We start from the raw sequence: 20097 nt of genomic DNA, 5'->3' as shown, positions 1-20097 counted from the left end.
GATGTGAGCATATCTTTTAAGCTCTCTGATCCCAGCTTTGATCTATTGACCTGAATATGATGTCATTAAATCTTTATTAGTCTCTTGTTACTTGTGACAAAGTTTTTCTTGGGAAATGTAGAACATTCAAATGCCGTCAAAATCAGGCTGAGGTTTGAGAAATTAAGTTGGTGAGCCAAATGAAACATTTATTTTGGAACTGACAATGTTTAATATTCCATCAAAATGTTCAGTTCAAAACTAAAATTTGTTGAATGAAATCCAGTTCCAATGAGAGTTGATTCATGACTGTTGTGTGGACTTAATCTAATTAATATGGAATATGAGATTGGATTGTGGCTGATTCAAGTCCAGATAAGTTCAAAATAAACAAAAACCTAAATCATGACACAATGCCTTTCTTGAAGCATGGTGATGGCTCATGGGTAGATTCAATAATGTTTCAAGAACTTCTTGAAGAAAATAGGCCATCTGCAAGGCAGTTAAAGATGCATCATTGGGTCAAACAGTGCAATCAACTCAAACATGTCTCAAAGTAACGGAGGCATCACTTTAGAAGACATGCATTATAGTTGCCTGGCTTGATCTCTATTAGAAATTTATTGTGGGATTTGAAAAAATGTGGTTGTAGTCTAAGGGTATTATTGAACTAGAGGCCTTTTCCCACAAGTGGACTAAGATTCCTCAGCAGCGCTTCCAGACGCTGGTTGAAAATTTTGTTAAATTTAACCTTTTTGATTATGAAAATTATTAATAATTATAATTGATATTGTAATTGATCATGTGTTATTCTAATCAAAGAAAGCAACAACAAAAATGTTTCATGTGGTTGTGATTAAGAGCTACCTGCCATTAATGATTATAACTTCCAATTGGATTTATTACTTAACAATTATTAAACTCTTTTACCATGAAAGATAGATATCTAGTTAGTTGTAAAACTAAAGTAGGGTTGCCACCAGTAAATGTTAATAACTTTTAGTATAACTGCACTTGGAATCATTAATTATTAACCACAAACAAAGGGTAATAATGTCTCCTAAATATTTGTATTGTTAACATAAAAAGGATGACTCATACTCTTAGAGACCATTCAATCACTGATATTAAGATCAACAACCACAGTTAAACCATTTGCGATTTATTAAACCAATAATTCTCTGTTACAGCAATTATTCTTTTTAATACTAATACTCCTTGAACACAGTATCTACTGTATCAGAACAACATAAAAGAGGTAAAACCACAAAATGATGAAACTGGGAATAAGGAATCAGTAATTTTCTAACTTAAATTAAACCTTACTTAATTAAGCAGTGAATAATCACCATTAAAAACACTTGCAAATTATGTAAACTTTGAAATGGATCTGGAGTGCTGTGATGGTGCCTTAAAGCAAGGCCTACTACTAGCCAAGTGGCTGCAGTGAGCTAGCTTTAGCTCGATCCCAATCGGGTTTCTAACAATAACGTTCAGAATAAACCTGGTGCCGTTGGCTTTCCTGTTCAGAATAATAATGATAAAATCCACAATAATAGTCAATCGTTAGCGTGTTGGCTTTCACAGTAATCAAAAAAAAGAAAAACACATTAAACAGCTTATCACCTGAATTCAGTGGCGGCATGTAAACCTTCAAGACAAAACAACACATTCTGATGCAAAACATTGACATTAAACCTTTTCTAAATAAATTCTGCTCAGGCACAGATCGGTTTCTATATAAGAAATAAAAGAGGTTCTTTCCTGGTGCAGTGGATGAAGAAATATGTTGCTTTGACCAGTGCAGGGACTCAGCAGCCTTTGTGTACTGCTCGGCCAAAACTGAAAAGACAGCCTCGTCTATCGACAGAAAAGGTTAAAGAAACTCCTTGTTCTTCCTTTGGTTGCGCACTGAACTTGATTAAAGTCCTAGTACATCCTCTGTCAATGCAATGACCAAAGGACTAAAGGTGATGTTTGTCCAATACATGTTCCAATGTGAGGACTCTTCAGCTGGGATGAGGTTTCTTGGGTACAGCTGCACAGTGCTTTTATCATCTCAGGGGTGTGGTCTCACAGGTATCAGCATTTTTGGGTCCTAAACCATGTTGGATGCTGGGAGCCGTAGTCCAATGGGCCATTTTATGGCACAACAAAAGTGTCCAATTCTTTCGAGACTCCAATAGTCATTAAAAGAGGCACGTTGTACTTAATTTGGAGAAAACGATTGTAATGCCTCTCAAAGTGTAATGAATATCTTTAACAGTTAGATAAGACAACTTGGAGGAATCTGGAAATCACAAAAAATCTTAGACTTAAATAAATATCATTGAGATCCTTTTAATATAGGTGAAATACTCTGTCTGTCCCATGAAAATATGTTTAATAGTTGGTGACTGATATGAAAAAAAATGTGTTTCCTGGCATTTTACATGGAGGCAGACTGGCAGTCTGGATGCACTACTTTCTTAACAGTTTACATCGGCAAAATCCAACCAGCCTTTACAGGGGGCTGCATGCTGCAGAATACACACAGGATGTGAGAACTTCCTTTCTGGTAAGCTGCCCCTGTGGGAGAGTTTGTAGTAGACAGCAACACATGTAACATGCCTTTTAAACCAAAAGTGGACTCAGGTCAGAGTATAGCAAACAGAACAAGAAGAGGGAGGATAACAAAGCAACAGCAAACCAACCAAAAACGTACTGGTAAATCACACACGTACATTGTGTGTGTTACAAGTATCAAAGCATATAAAACCAAGGGCACATTAGATGTGGGATAATTATGTAGTTGAAAGAATAAGGCCTCGAAAACTGTCAGTGGAAAAAGTCCAGAAATCTACCAAGAGGAAATTACATTTTAAATTAAGTGAAGCAAAAAAGGGCTGCCATGGATAGAGATCAAACAATTTCTTCAGTTTTTGAAGAAGTGCACCAGCTAAATTTGAAAGCCAAAAGAGAAAAATAAATGTCAAAGAACAGTGCAGCACCTTTTGGAAATTAGGCAGACAGGGAGTCACAGTTAGCAAAATAACTCAGAATGCTGAACTTTGCTGTGATGGCATTCCTGTACTTACTGTACCAGGCAGGGATAAGTAACTAGATTGCTGGCTGAGTGTTTGTTGGACATAATGGCTTCATGTATGGTTAAGTATTTGACTCATTCACTGTTGGACTTTCCGAACGGTTTGATTTGGCTGGCTGGCAAAAGTCTAAAGCTAACAAGCGGCTGTTATATCTGTCTGACCTGAAGATTGGACCAGCGTTTGATTTCTGAATCTCTGGGTGAGCACTTGACTGCTTCACTGAGCAAGTTGTGATTTGAAAAAAAATTTTGTGCATCACTTTTTACATTCTGTTTCCTGCTCTGCCTTTTGCCCTTTCTGCAGGATGCTACTCTGATCTTGCGTACCTGTATTTTTGTTTTCTTGATATACATTTTTTTAAATGACCAGACATCTACAAACTACGCTTTTAAAATGTCATATTGACATGCAATCTTTTTTTTTCTCATATGCAGTTTTAATCCCTTACCTATTTTGTTATCTAATATCACTTGTAATCTCAACCTGAAAATGATTGTCTGTAAAATGTGATTTTCTCTTAAAGTGGCAAGAATGTAAGCCTTTTCTCCCTTTATTCTGGTGTGGAGCCCAGAAAATACAATAAACATTCATAGAACAGAGATTCTACAGTGGCCGTATACATCATTTTATATACATGTACTCACTTTACTCTATGTTGTGCCCCCATTTATGGCCTCATTGACTCCAGGAGCCTCTTTACGTCCAACAACCAGTCCAAAAAAGGTACTTTTCGACACTGCAAAAGACTGGAATACATGGAATAAACAAGCAGGCTCCAATTTAAAACTGTCACACTCTGTAAACTGATGATTCAACATCATTTCTTGAAATTCCCATATTAACGTGTGATAAGTGATAATAGCAAATTGGTTGATTCCATTTGCTTCGTGACCTGATATGAGTGTTTTTGCCAGGTGCAATGCTTTAATTAAATTTCGGCAATGAAACATGACAATACAAATGGTTATAATAATGATATAATTCCGAAAATAGAAAAAAAAAAGGATGTGAAGTTCTCTCTTTTGGTTTCCTTACAACATAGAACCAATTGCATGAGTTGAATGAAAGCAGCGAGGTTGTGATGTTGTTGAACAAAAAGGCACTCAGGGGTATATTTTGGTGATGAAGCTTATTCAGTTGTGTTTCTATTTGAAAGGCAGAAGAGATAAGCAGTCTGAAAACAATATAGATAAGGGAAACAGAGGGACTGAAAAGGGAAGAAATAAGGAGACAGGCTGTCAGATAAAATGAAATACAGAAGCAGACAACTGGAGTGAGTGACAGCAGACTGACCCAGATGATAAGATAAGACGGGGGGGACATGGTCAGGATTATTACAGCATCATGAAAAAAAAAAACTGCGCTGATCTAAGCGTTTGTGACTGGACTGTGCAGTAAACAGCTTGCTTTCAAGTGAGTCATGACTGACTTGTCTTTCATGTATTTAGAGCACAGTAAATACCATGTCAGCCCAGCAGTCATTTTATATTGGATATGGTGTGATTATGAATTCCCAAAAGGATAGCATAAAAACACGCCACACTGTCTTTACGGCCTTTTAGATCACATCAGATTTGATGATTTGTCTTGCAAAAATATTTATACACCTGGTATACGCAAGGTAACAACAACACTTCATTTTATTTTTATTCAGATTTAAACTTATACACCAACACAAACTGCTGCATAAGGGAGAAGTGGAACATTTTGTTTACTAATAAAATATAAGATGTGTGGAATGCACTTGTATTTAGCTCCAAAGTCAATGTGATCGAGAAAGTAGCTGAAAGATGAGAATGAATATTGTATCTCTAAATTGTTTGACAGATAATTATTTTCTTTAAATATTTTTAGTTGGTGGCCATATTTGCAAAGTTTCTTCCACGTGCTGTTTCTAAATAGTAAAATTAATCAGACTCAAAGCTAGATTAACAATAAATGATTTAGTGTTTTTTTCTTACATGCAACATGTTAGCATATCTTTAAGAATGAAGAGATGAACACCGTGTGCTGACAGAACCAGGAGCACTCCATTACTTTGTAGAATTGTAAAAATGTAAACATTCATAATTCTGCTACAATTCTTGTTTTCAACTGATTTGAGTTAATTCTTCTAAGATAAAGTTGTTTTGCTGAGTCTTTCCTTGAAAAGCATGCTTTTTACGGTGCTTTGCCATGTTTTTTGGGTCAGCGTGACCTGGAGTGGGTCACGCTGACCCAGTCCAGGTCCGACTGTCCTGGCAAAGAAAACTTAGATTGTGTCCAGAAGAAAAACAAGCTATGTTGGATCTTCTGTATTTAAAAATCGTAGCTTGTTTTGCAAAGTGCTATATAAAACATGCATGTCTTGTGTCCACTATGGGTATATAATAATTCTATCCAAACCATGTATCAGATTCTTATTTGGGATTTTTTTCTGATCTGCTCTGAAGACGCTGTTCAGTGCTGAAATCAGGTTTCAGAATAAAGACCCCGGTGAAATCTGAATAATATCTGATGCTTTGCAGTATCTTCCTCGTTTTAAATAGCAATAAATCAAATACTAGCACAATTATCTGCATTGGCTTGCTGTGCAATGTAACGTATCAGATGATACAAGCCCAAAGATGGTTCTTAATTACTATGTACCGCTTTGGGGCTTCCAAAGATTGTGCAACAGAAATACTATGGTTTTCCTGAGATGCAGGATATTGGGTTGGATCACATTAACTGAAGTGTGCTTATTTTATGTTGAGGGTTTTGGTTTCTTTTTTGTTCTGAGATCATTTAAATCTGGTCATAATTAAAAAAAAAGATCCCCTAAAATAGAGCAAGCTCTGAAGAAGAGTAATTGTCTTTGTTAAATTCCCTTGTATTTGTGTCTTCTTGAGACATCTTTTTTTCCCAGGAGGGAATCAAAACTTTGGTAACAAATTAAAAGACTGGATGCTGCAGTGATGAGATACATAATATTTTACGCTAGATTAGAGCCTAATCCATGGTTAATCCCCCAGGAAAGGTAAATACTTAAATGTCAGCTAGTATCCTGTTAAACATGCAAATTACAGCAGCCCTTCTCTGTACTCAACTTAACCCATCTCCCTCCATTTTCATATAACTGCACTGTTTCAATTTGCGTTGTTTTAGTATGCATAAAACAAGTTCTAAGAGAAATGTCAAATGTCAAATCTTGTAAACAACAAAACAGTGTGAGATAGTTTTGATTAGCAGTTTATTTGTTTATTGCAGATATGATACTAATACATATAAAGGAGGAGCTGGAACCTTTTCACAATGGAGATTAACAAATATGGATAATTACAGAGCAATATTTGTGTAATAACCTTGAAAAAAAAATCATAATGCTTCTCTGGGCTATATTAAGACTTAAAACACATATCCAAAAAGTTTCTGATTTAATGATTGTTGTGCAGTCACAAAGTGTTTTTGTAGCAATCTAACTCAAACAAACTAACTCATATTTATTTTATAAATGTTAGTATTAATAAATTATCTCCCTTTTTTTCTCTTGTTTTTTGTAGACACAGAACCTTTCTCTGAGAGGAACTACTACCTGATCTGTTTTTATCAAGGCATACCATCGTGAAGGACCATGAGCTGGGATGACATCCTCCCAAATCCTTTGTCATGGAACACCTAAAATGGAAACAAGACTGACTACCATGCTCTAACTTCAGCTTTAATTAAAAAGAAGACCTTCTCCAGTTCCATTCAAATATTTCTTAGCCTGGCCTTCTTGCCCCAACCTGCACCCCTTCCAGTTTTGAATTTGAACTGCTGCTCTCTACCTTTCCCCTGTCAGCTCCTTTCCCACCCCCCTCTCCTTTCAACGAAGGGTGACATCAAACACTCTGAATTTAAACCATGGCTGCAAGAAAATGTTTGTCCTTCCTGTCTCCCTCCCTGGCTCTTTCCCTCCTCCTTCCTGCACTGTTGCTCCTACGCCTGCCTGGTATGGTGAAAGGGGACTGCTGGCTGATAGAGGGGGATAAAGGTTACGTTTGGTTGGCTATCTGCAGTCAGAACCAGCCTCCGTATGAGACCATCCCCCAGCACATCAACAGCACGGTCAGTGCGAGGTTATCTCTGAACTTCTTATACCTGCAGCCACCCATAATAAAAAATATGCCTCCCTGCAATACAGTCTGTGATAGAGTGAGCTAGAAAGCAGCTGCTACTTTTTGTTACTTTGACGCTTCATCTAAATGTCCTGTTGACTTGATAATTGAACACTTTTAATGCATGTTTGGACAAATATGAAAAAAGTATAACAGTTATGCAGCCCAGTAAGGCATTTAATTAAAACTATCAATTTATTTGTCAAAGGAACTGACAAAACAACCTTGTCCGTCAATCTGATTACAAAAATTTCTTACTTCTGATCAGATAGACTGACAAGGTTGTAGTGTCAGTTCCTGTGATGAATAAATTGATCGTTTTGTTAATTTCAGATTTTTTTTTCCAGTATTGCTATATGCAGCCTTTCTTTGCAACATATTGCAAGGTAGACTGTGGTCTAACTCCTGCAGGGTAGATAGTGCCATTTTTCACAACAGGATGTTGAGTAATATATATTTTCTTGGCATTGTCAGGTTAAGCTCAGTTTCTTTCATGTTACAATGTTTTGGGATACATTAAGTTTACTGTGTTTTGTTTATTCTGGTGTGAAAACAAAGACACTTTGTTTATGGTATTTTTCTTAAAAAATTAGGTTATAAATTTTAATTTTACGGTGACAAGCATTTGTTAGCATTTGAAGGTGTAAGGGAATATTTTTAGCTGTAATGATAGAGATTGTTTTGCTGATTTTTTTCAGGACCTGTGACCTTATTTAGAAATCTAATTTGGACCTTTCAACATAATGTTTAAACCACTGGTCGGGACTTTGACTTGAGCATTGTAATGTCTTAGTCTTTGTTTTTCAACAGTACTTGAGATAATAGTTGTTGTTTGACGTCTTATGTTACTTGAAGAAATCCATGATTGAATCAGTCAATATAAGGAACTATTTAAATGGAATGTTGTTTTTTCCAAGAATATACTTTATTTTCCTCCCAGAAATCATCTAGCAAAACGAATAACAATTTCCAGTTAATGGAAAATAAAAAAAACTATATGACTATTTGACTAAATTACCAAATTCAAATGCAACTATTTTTAACTTTTATTGTAAAAATAAAAAAATAAAGCATCTACACAGAGGCATATAAGGGCTTGCAAACAGCTATACATTTTTTATGCATTTGTTTAATCCGGAATGAATGTAGACAATTCTTATATTTAGAGAACAAATGCCTGTTTACCTGACAAAAAAGTTTGTTGTGCTATTGGTGGAAAAAGTTCATTTTTCATTGCAATAATTTTGTTAACAGTTTTTTTTTTGTCCTCTTGTCACCTTCAGGTTCATGACCTGAGGTTGAATGAGAATAAACTCAAAGCAGTGCTCTTTACCTCCATGTACCGCTTCACAAACCTAACTGATCTAAATCTAACCAAGAATGAGATAAGCTACATTGAGGATGGGGCTTTTGCTGGACAGGCAAACCTTCAGGTTAGTAAATCACAAAAATAACTTTACTTAAAGATTTTGTGAAGCTGCTTGAAATTTCTCGGGAAAATGAACATCCGAGGTATTTCTTTCAAGCTATGATCTTGTCAAAACACATTTCAATTTACAGAAACCTGTGGGCAGAAAGCAAGGTTTTTATAAAAAAGATTAAGTCTATTACTGTTACAATATGCATCGTCTGCAGCAAACACTGGATAATGGAGGTAATAGGTTAGATTGGCCTTTTCCATTTTAGCAGAGACCCAAGTTTTATTTACGTTTGGAAACAGAGGGTAGAATTAGGATATTTAGTGGGGTACTGTGCAGCACTTGGGATATATAACCTTTTGATCCTACACATTGTACCTGATCTTCAAAAGGTTTGCAAGGTACAAAACATGTCCAAACTAATTAGTGTTTATGAAGCTGATCTTCATACCAGGAGCAAAGCAATTTGCGTGTATAAAATGAGCAGAACAGCGGATGCAAACATTTTTTGCTTGTATGCCTTCATGAACATGCAGATCACATGCTAATGATCAAACTGCACAATTTTATGGAAGGAAAATACGGAAATATAAATACTTTCCACCCACAAAGTGATTTATCAAAGCTGAAACTGATAGCAGGCACAGTTTTTGCGTCTATATTTAGTACCTTTGAAAGTCAGGTGCAAACTCGCACGCAAAAAAACCTGCTGTGCTTGTGGTCAGAAAGGAGGCATTGGTAAACAGACAAAGAAGAGAGAGTAAGTCTGCATGTGAACATACAGCATTTGGACTGTGAGGAATAACAGCATTAGAATAATATTATTGAGGAGAAGGACGTAAGCCTTGGAGAGATTAATACAGCACCTTCGGGACCAGGTGGGTGGGTCCAAAACAGGCACTGTCACTGCTATTCAGGGATGTGTGGTCATTCTATAAAAGTGCTTCCACAAGTTATCCATAACCCCCTCCATCATTTTTCCAATTCGGGCTTTAACTTCCATCCATCCATTATATATATACCAGCTTATCTACACAGCTCCATCGAAGCACACTTACTTTTTATTAAATTATTTTGGGGCTTCCTTGGTTTGTAAAATTTTGCCTCAAGCAAACCAGTTAAATCCAGCTGTTAGAGATTAATCTCGCTCTAAGTCTGACCGTACGGCTCCTCCTGGACTCAGAAAGGGGTTGGGGAGGAGCTGACAGTCATCTTTTGCAGGTTTTACGATTGATATATACGCTTTTAAATTTATTATTAAACTCAGACATAACATAACAGTTATTTCTTCTGTTTTGTGGACAATCAGCTGACAATTATTTTTATTTTTTTAGAATAATATTGTTTCTAATAAAAAGTGTTATAGTAGAAATTCTCCATTGATTAAAAATGCTTTTGTGCGTCCTGGGTGTCTGGCAAGATTATGTGAAGGATTTGATCTTCCTCTTTCTTTGACAGCAGCTCCCAAATTGCCAGTTGTGCACACAATTTACTCATTTAAATGGGGTTGACCAAATCTGTTTTGCACATCTTATCCACTGGGTATGCAATCTTTGAAGATCAGATGCAACACACCCACTTATTGCTCACACTTTTTTTTTCTTTGGAATAGAGATGTCTTTTAAAAGTGATTACCTGCTTTCAAATTAATGAAAAGACCAACTGTGATATTTATACTTCGTAATTTCTGTATCTTCAGGTGTTCTGCAATTAAAATATTAGCAATTTATTCCCATAAAAAGCAGTTAATAGTTTTACTTTTTCTTATGTATCTAAATTTTCTTGAAAATGAAAAGCTAATTCAAGATGGCAATTAATCGAACTACTACATTTTTGCAATTAGTTATATATAATTGTAGTATGTTCCCCTGAAATATTTAAGGACCTACTGTGTATTTTCTTGTCAGGTTCTACAGCTGGGCTACAACAAATTGACCAATCTGACAGAGGGGATGCTGAGAGGCCTTGGACGAATGCAGTGCCTCTTTTTACAACACAACCTCATAGAGGTCATTGCCACCAATGCCTTCTGGGAGTGCCCTAACCTTAGCAGCCTGGATTTATCTTCAAATAAGTTGGGCCGTCTTGACCCATCTACCTTCACTGTCCTCAACAGGTTAATGGTTTGTGAACTGGCAGGAAACCCATTCCATTGTGGCTGTGAGCTCTACAATTTTCTGACTTGGCTAGAGGAGTTCAACAATGTCACGCACACTTATGACCGCCTCCAATGTGAAACTCCACCAGAACTCACAGGTTACCCACTACTGGGCCCAGTACCTGGGCATGGAAGAAATGCTCGGTACATTCTTTTATCTGTGTGTCGTGATGGTGTAATTATTCCAGGGATGACCTCCCAGATGCCAGATCCAGATGGCTCAGGAATGGGTTTAGACAGCTCAGATCTAGGTCTGTACCCTCAGGCAACCACAACATCAACTGCTGATCCCAACTATGTTGCGCAGATTTCCATTAAACTTGAATCAGTCTCTCTCTACACTGCATCGCTGCTTGTGCAGATTCCAAAACCATATACTAAGATGTACATCCTCTCCCAGTATAATGATACCTTTCCTACAGACATTATGTCCCTTACAAAGAAGAAGGAGAAGATTCCCATAGATAAGCTGAAACCACACACTAACTACACTTACTGCGTGGCTTCTGTAAGTAAATCTCAACGCTACAACCATACTTGCCTGTCTTTCACAACACGAGCTATGGGCCCAGAGGACCTCCGTTCCAATCCATCAACAACTACCCACTACATTATGACCATCTTGGGATGTCTGTTTGGTATGGTGATTGTGCTTGGATTTGTCTACTACTGCCTCAGGCGGCGGCGCATCCAAGAAGAGAAAGAAAAGGCTATAAGTGTAAAGAAAACAATTCTGGAAATGAGGTGGGAGAATTTCTTTTAATTTAGACCTTTGACTGATTTTATTCTTTTTTGTGGAGGGGGGCACATTGCTTCTTTGTACTTTTAGGTATTATAGTGACTTAATTGAATCTTGAAGTCATTGGTATCTTTGGAAAACGTTAGGCTCCAAACATGAGCTATTTCAGTTAACTTAGTTTTGTGAAAAACTATGGGAAGCTTTGAACAGAAAAACATTTAAAAAATATTATCTTTAAGATTTTGTGCCACACTATTTTGCAGTATTTCTTTGTGGTTTCTTTTAAGGGAGAAAAGTTACTGTCATTCTATTTTGTCTCAATAAAAAAAAAAAAAACTTTTCTCAATGGTAAATTTACTGAACTTACAAAGCGCTTTTACAATCATACTGACCACTCAAAGCACTAAAGTCAATGTTTGCTTCCTTAGGTATGGCCCAGAGGCAGCTGCAGCAGTGGCCAATGACCCAGGTGCTATCCAACGTCTACAGGAGCAGACTCACCACCACCATTCAGGAGGAGCGGGAGCCAAGCTTCCACCATCTGCTTCTTCTAGCACAGGGATGCTACATGGATCAGCAAACACAAGTTCTTCCCGCCTCACCTTGCCCCAGGTAGAAAAAATGGCCTCTGCCTTCTCTGAGGCAATTGGCAGCAAGAGCAATTACATGGATGTTAGGACAACAGGAATTGCTGGGGAAAACAGAGATGGAGTAATGGTTGCGGGAGGAGTTGGAGGAGACGTAGTTGTTGATATGAGAGGTGTAGCTGAAAATGGGACAGAGGCTGGGGAAGATTCGGATGATGACGGTCGTGGCTCGGCGTCAGAGATTTCCACCATCGCTAAAGAAGTAGACAAAGTGAACCAGATCATCAACAATTGTATCGATGCCCTCAAGCTGGATGCCTCTGCCAATATTGTAACAGCTGATGATGGAAACACAGTATCCTCCTCCCAGCCTACTTGCATGGCCCCCCTTCCCCGCAACCTTCTGCCACTCCCTACTGCCTCCACTGGAGATCAGATCATGGCCTCTTCACCAAAAGTGCATCCAAAGTCTCAGCCACACCCTCATCCCCAGCCTCATCCTCAGCCACAACCTCAGTCCCATCCTCAGCCTCACCCACAGCTACATCAGCAGCCTCATCCTCCTTCTATGGCCCCGGTGCCCCTGGTCATGCCCCTGTCGGAGCGGCCTGGCATCAGTGGAGGTGGGTTTCTTTCCCCTCCTTACCGTGACCCACCCCCAGCTAATGCAGTACGGCCCCTTCAGAGGCAGCAGAGTGCTGACACTGCTGTGGTAAAGAACCGTTGTGGTACTCCTGCTGCAGTATCTGTCAAGAATACAAGGGTGTACAGTGTGGATGTACCTGATCAGCGAAACGATCCACCCAAGTACCCGACAGAAAAGGGCAGCCCTGCAGTTTGTGGTGGGATGGGTGGCAGCGGGGGACCTGGGGGCGTAGGGGGCTGTGGTGGAAATGGCAAGGGAAACATAAATGGTGGTGGGGTGAGTTTAAATGGAAGTGGAATGGGGTGTAATAATGGGAATGGAAGTGGATGTGGGGTTGCTGGGCCTGGACAGCAGCAGCATCACTTAGAAGTTCAGCCGGACTACCACAGCTCCGAGCACCGACACTCCTTTCCTGCACTCTACTATGAGGATGGTAATGACTCGCCCTTACCAGCCCAAAAGGCCTCATTCCTCAAGCCACTGGGGCGCACTAAGAGGGATGCCACAGTCACCTACTCCCAGCTCTCTCCTCGTCACCATAACTACAACTCTGGGTACTCCTCCAGTCCAGAGTACTCATCTGAGAGCACTCTACGCATCTGGGAGCGATTTCGACCATACAAGAAAAACCCACGTGAGGAAGCCTCCTACATAGCTGCAGGCCACGCCTTGCGTAAGAAGGTGCAGTTTGCCAAGGATGAGGATCTTCATGATATTTTGGATTATTGGAAAGGCGTTTCTGCCCAGCAAAAGCTGTGAATTGGAAAAACATCAAGTGGTACTTGGAAGATTTTAACACCAACAGCAGACTAATACAGGGATAGGATAAGAATCCGTCTGCAGAGGTGTATTGGGATTTCGGTCATTCATACAGTAGATGGAGAGTTGACAAATATCTTGGTGATTTTTGAAAATGTATTTGGTGACAATTCATTGACATTTCAAATAGTTTATCCTGAGGATGGCATTTGTCACCACTGCATTGAGTGATATGTTCACCTGAGGACCTCATACTGGGCACTTTGGTCCTTGTAGGCTTCAAAGATATGTGAAGTCCATTCTAATGAGCAAAGTTAACTTTGTGATAAGTGTCTTCTACCTCATTACTGGTACACTGTAGCTCAACTATCTCAGTAGAAGCAGCAGCATTTATGTCTTAAGCCCTGTCCATCTTTTTTTTTTTCTAATTCCTTCAAACAACCTTTCAAAGGACAATAATTCTATGGCATTGGTTCCAGCTGGGCTCCTATGAAAGCATAATTTAGAGCAGTAATGAGAAACTAAAATGAAGATTTATTTTCATTTGTGTTAAAATACCTTTCTTTGAGGAAGACATTAAGTGATACTTATCAGGCTTATTGTTCTCCCTGGCAATTAGCCGGTGTAACAAAAGGTCAGGGATACTGTTTGTTGAGCATGCTTATTGATGTAAAACATCCAACTACACATTTTCAGTGGTATCTGTACATACAGGTTGTGGGCTTTATAGTGACAAATCCCATTTTAGTTGAAAAGGGAAGTAGGGCCTGAGTCATTCTTTATTTCAGGTTCCTGTATGTGAGCAAGAGGGTTTCTAATAGCAGGGGAATGTGTATGTGCATGCGTGAATGGATAAGGGTTTTGCTCATTTGGCAAATCTAGATGTTGTAAAGCAAATCCTGTAAAAACTTCCAGATATGTTTTGCCCTTTCCCTGTTTACAAGCATAACTTTGAGTTGGAAAATTTACATTTCAATAGACTGAGTCATACCAAAATTACTTTAGGCTAGGTTATGTGAGCAGAAAGTGCAAGTGTAAGCTCTTGCATTTAAGAAACCAAGTAATCACATTTAGGAACAGAAGCAGATTCAGAGCAAGTTAGAGGTTTGCTGTAAACACCCCATTACTAAAGAGAAGAGCCAAGGTCCAGTGGTTTCAAGCGCTGGTTGTCAAGGCAAGCCTGCACTGTAATACACTCTGCTATTTACAGTGAATGATGGATAAAAGACTGAAGATCCATGCCATGTTTTTGCCTCAAACCAGATGAATCTGTAGTCGCTCTCTGTTTGACAGTGCTTTGTTCGGAGCAAAAATTTATAAAAAACAAAAACTGGTAGCTTGCTATGGACCAAAGTGCCCTTAAGAGGTGTGTGTGTGTGTGTGTGTGTGTGTGTGTGTGTGTGTGTGAAAACAATGAAACAATTAAAACTGGTTAAGGGAAAAAGGAGCAAGATTTGCAGATCACTTAAGAGGCAGTTTTGATGTTATCGCTCATAAATTGAGGAATCAATACCACATAGATGGCTACAATCACTAAGTAATGATATGACGTAATGTCACATCATGTTGGTATTCTGTCTGCACCAATGAAGATTCACTCACCTCAGCGTGCCAGATGCTTGAAATTGAAAGGGAATCTCATGGCTTGAAATCATTTCAGATTAATTCAGCTAACAAGTATTAGCTAACAATTAACTGAGCACTTGGGGAAACTATCAGAGCATTTAAATGGTCAGTTGATCATTTAATATAAATGATTTAATGAATTAACAAATTAATGAATATATTGATGAACTAATTAATAATTTGCTAGGATTATATTGCCAGTATTAATTCCAAGATAGTTAACTTTAGTGTCTCTTTATTTAACCTCTTGGATATTTGTTTTTATCTCGTGATTTGTTTTGTCAGAATTGTTGAGTCTATTATTTCCACAAAATTGACCCTAACAACATGAAATTAAAGTAGTTTAAGTTACCTTGCTAACCAAAGCCAGAGTTTGTTCAAGAACAAAATGAGAAAGATGATGAGATTTATTTTTTGGTTAAGTTAAAGGTCTATTAAAAACAGATTTATTTTTTCAAAAGGCTAGAAGGTAAAGAATTACATTTTGGTGTGTATGGTAGGGTAATGTTGTGCAAAAGGTAAGGTTGTGCAAAAAGATGATTTAATATCACAGCTGTTACTGAAACAATATGGTATTATATTTTCAAAAATGATTTTAAAGCAGAACACTGTTGTTGCAAAGATGATAAAGCTCACCCTTTCTGAGTCATCATTTTAAAATCTTGGGAAAATTAAAACAACATAAAACAATGAAAACATAAACAAATAAATACACATACAAGCACAATAGCTAAGGTTTACAGAATTATTTAGTTAGATTTTGTTATAATTTCCTACCTGGCAATTTATGTTCTAAGAGAGCTTGCTCCCTTTATTTTTTAAGCGTTTTTTTTTTTTTTTTTGCTTTTTAAGCTCCAGTGTAATAAGGATCATTCTGTCATTCATGGCAGGAAAACCATCAGACCTGTTAGCATTCACTAAGGTCATATCACAGCCTCATCACTTTTGCATCAGATCAATAGAACTTAATTTGGAAGTAAAGGGGACACCAGTAAACACAGAGAGCAAATTCCTGTCGACTTTAAATCTCTGTTTAGATTGTTTTTTTAAAAAAAAAAACTAATTTACTTTTCTGGCCTTCTCTTCACATTCTGCTGGTAGCTTCCTCTGCATTATATGTACGATTATGCACGAGGGATGAGCAATCAGCTTTAGATTATTACCGCAGGCTATCCAGTGTGGAAACTGTTTTTAAAAGTAATGACAGCATTAAAAGACTGGAAAGAATCAAGCTGGAGTGGCCTTAATATTAATTTCAGGTTATTTGTTACATTTAAGAAATAGCACCATCCCAATAACTCGTTAGTTACTTAGAACAGGAGCTCTATTCATGGATTGTTGTATGAATTTAAAATAAAATTGATGATCATCTTTGTTTTTGTTTATTTTTTTCCCCGTTTGTATAATGTTTAGATAATTCTTGGAACTAATGATATGCAGCTATGCTAGTTTAGTAACACTGTATGCAATTGAATTTGACAGTCTCCCAGTGGTCATCAAGCCTTGCTCCTATATATTCCCCTGGACACATTTATTTCAGAATTTCAGTTAACGTGAACTTTTTTTTTTTTTTTTGTCACTCTCTAAGAACAAAGGAAATTTGCTTTTAACCCCAAAGGACCAGAATCCAGAAGTCAACACTGACAAATGTGCTAGGTATTGTAACAATCAGATTGTAAAAGTACAATTTCAAGCTATTGAAATGTTTAGACTAGTGGAGGTCTCTTGGGGAAAAAACTCAAATCCTCTCTGCTCACAGATTTGAAACCTACATGTATACTGGAAAATGATCAGGCTGGGTGTTTGTTTTCTAAAAAAACATTTAAAATATTCTCTTCAATGGAATTTTGAATCAATACTGAGATTATAGACACTGTGATCAAAATGCATTTTAACAGAAACAACTCTGATGTTTTAATAATCAAATATATAGTTTATACAAATCTTAAACAAATCTATGTTATTACGGTGTTATAAACAGTTTTACAAGTTGTGTTTGGGACTCATTGTTGCACAGCATATCTTTTAAGTTTTATAACCTTTTTTAGGCTCAGGTCTATTGAAAATAATAAATCAACAGTCATTATAAATTGTGGAAAAGCTGTCCCAGTTACATCCTTTTAGAGTTTCCCTTGCTCTAAATGTTAACTTCAAAGAAAGTTAAGACTTGCAAAGCCTTACTGGGAATGGCTGTAAAGTCTCTGTTGCCTTTTATGATTAAATATCTGAGTCCATGCTATAAATATTGTAGTGGAAAATATGGACCCTTATGTTACAAACATTAAAAGAAAAGCTTACACATATAGGTTGAGACCAAGAGACCCCTCTCCTCAATGTCCTGTGATAGGTTAATGGACCCCAAGAATCGTTGCTGCAAAGAAAACCACACTGGTATTTAAAATAAGTTAATAAAGTCTTGGGGCAGAGGTTTTGCTGTTAAGATCATTTTAGTTTGAGTTTTTCCACTTCAGACCATTCCATATTTAAAGTTTATCTTCTGTGCATTTTAGTAGCCAAGATATCCTATTTATGTTGTAAACATGTAAAATAACAATAATAGTAATTATTATTATTATTATTCTTTTAAGATTTATTCAACACATCTCAGAGAATGCAATTTGATGCAAATTGAATATCATTTCATAAAGTGAAACATGGTCAGCCAGTCCTGCTTCCAACTAAAGACCTGGAGAGTATCAGAACCTCAGACACTTGTCTTTATAGAAATAAACCATTTTATACTGCCATATTCTAGATTTTTTTTCCGGACATGGAATAGCACAGGAAATGAGTATTGAAGTATGACTGAAATGTATTTATTTTTCATTAAAAATGCTTTTATGGTAATGAGAGCTACAAATTTCTCCAGTATTCAGAAACCAGTCTTATGCATTACTCATGTTTATTTTTGCCCATTCCTCTACATAAGCTTTAAGTCTTGTTCTAGGGCTTCTTTTATCTAAGTTACTATTTCAATTGGACTCAAGCTAGACTATTGACTAGGCTATGCTGGCTTCTTTATTTCCTTTTCTGAAACCAGTTAAGAGTGTTTTGGGATAATTTGCTGTTGAAAAATCCACGCTCAAAAATGTTGTCTCCCTTCCTCAGTTTTATGAAGTCTTTTATCTGCTGAAAAAAAGCATAGTGTTTCCACCTCTAATCTTCACTGTTGGTATGATGTTTTTTTTTTTTTTTACATCTATCACCATTCCTCCTCCAAACACGCTTGTGCAATGACATCCTGAGAGTTTACTTTTTGTTTAATCTGGCCAGGATATACCCAGCATTTCATTGTTTTGTCCAAATGTTCTGCAGCAAATGTCAAACAAGGTTCATCATATTTTCTCTTTTGCAGTAGAGTCTTGTATGGTGAACATACACAGACACCATTGCGGGTGAGTGCATAACTAATGGTATTTATGGAGAAATTGCAACTATTAATTCCAAGTGTGTCTGGAGCTCTCTGCAAGGGTCCATGGGTTTTGGACAACATTTGAATATGCTCAGAATAGCCCTTTGATTCCCCCATCAGGAATCTTGTTAGGAGCTCCTAGTCAGGGCTGGTTTATTGTGAAATGATGTTGAATGAGCCAATAATAATTGGCACTGATGATGGGCAGAATTGATTTCTAAACACTGAGACAGTTTACCTAGTTTCTTGGTTTTACTATGCATTTCTGCATCTTGTTTTCAGTATGTGTTCAATGCTTCTTCCCTGCGCTATTCCGTCATGTTACTTAATTTGTGAACTTCTTTTGATTTTCATTGTAAGTGTTTTGATTTGATTCTTAAGGTTAGTTGGGTTGTTAACAGCATATGGAGCTAATTTCATGTCAACAGCTCTATTTGAAATATATTTACAGTGAGAAAAAAACGTTTTCAGTACCCATTTTGGCCAATTTATTTGCTTCCTGCACTCCTCAGATACATTGTAATGGAACAGAAACATAAAGATATATATATTAAAGAAGCATATAGTAAAGTTTTCAGCCGCATGCCCTGTTCGTTTTGACCCACATAGAGGGTTTAACAAACCTGTGTGTAGAACTTGGTTGTAGCGTGCTTACAGGCTCTCATAAATTTCGACAAGCAGAGCCAAAGCTCCTGTACTATCTGTCTTAAATACATATCTCAGTATATATAAGCTAGAATGAAACATCACCCCCAATTTTTGCCACAATGTAAATCAAAATAAATATATAAATAACTCTTCAGATGGAGGATGTAGTGCATCAAGAGCTGCATTTTGTGATATGTTGATATTTGATGTATTTTGAAATTCTTCTATATTTTCTATCATTTATTCATTGACAGGTGAGCTCTACTAAGGTGGCTTACTTTGACACTTTGCTTTAGATGCAATCACTGTGAAAATTATTTATTCTTTGGATGTGTCTAATGAGATATTGTTTATGTTCAATTCTAACTGAAGGTTACCCAGTTTTGACCAATTACTCTGTATGACGTAAGAAGTCTGAGCTGACTCTGGCTCCTTTAATTCACTCCGAAGAGGAAGCAGGACTGTGATTTCAATGCACACAGTGTACAGTAATCTGTCTGCTGTTGAGGTTAGGTCATCGGTTTGTTGATTATTTGTTGTCTGGCCTAACCTTTGGGACTCACACGTCAGCCTAATGAGAACAACCGAGACTGAAAGTAACCCAAACAAATGCAGAGGAGCTTCTACCGGTGGGCAACTGTGACAAACACAAAACTCTTACATAAACACACAAATTCTAATGTAGAGAATCAATGAATATTCTATATGTGTTTGAATAGTTTAGAGAGACACTTTATGGACATGAAATGTAATAAAACACACACAATATATACATTTTCATATAACAGGTACACACGAACACTCACACAAACACCTTTTGTACACACAGACATGAACATGCCACTTTATCAAATTCCTACACATCATATGAAGTGACTATTTCAATTAACGTTTACAGACACAAATAGTCTTAAAAGTGCC

The 20097-nt window shown here is 37.3% G+C and overlaps 1 protein-coding gene across 2 annotated transcripts in view; it reads left to right on the top strand.

Annotated features, from left to right (window-relative positions):
- Positions 1-17477, top strand: part of LOC105937062 (protein phosphatase 1 regulatory subunit 29) — a 51850-nt gene extending 34373 nt beyond the window's left edge. For both annotated transcript variants that reach the window (XM_036137346.1, XM_036137347.1), the window contains 4 exons: positions 6587-7133; positions 8467-8616; positions 10509-11503; positions 11927-17477. In XM_036137346.1, the coding sequence (XP_035993239.1) occupies positions 6930-7133; positions 8467-8616; positions 10509-11503; positions 11927-13490 (2913 nt within the window). In that variant the 5' untranslated portion in view covers positions 6587-6929 and the 3' untranslated portion in view covers positions 13491-17477. The remainder of the gene's footprint in view (positions 1-6586; positions 7134-8466; positions 8617-10508; positions 11504-11926) is intronic.
- The last annotated feature ends 2620 nt before the right edge of the window (positions 17478-20097 follow it).

Source organism: Fundulus heteroclitus, chromosome 5 (genome assembly GCF_011125445.2).
Source record: "Fundulus heteroclitus isolate FHET01 chromosome 5, MU-UCD_Fhet_4.1, whole genome shotgun sequence".
Lineage (NCBI taxonomy): Eukaryota > Metazoa > Chordata > Actinopteri > Cyprinodontiformes > Fundulidae > Fundulus > Fundulus heteroclitus.
The sequence above is the reverse complement of the archived record's forward strand: the minus strand, read 5'-3'. Positions and strand labels throughout refer to the sequence as shown.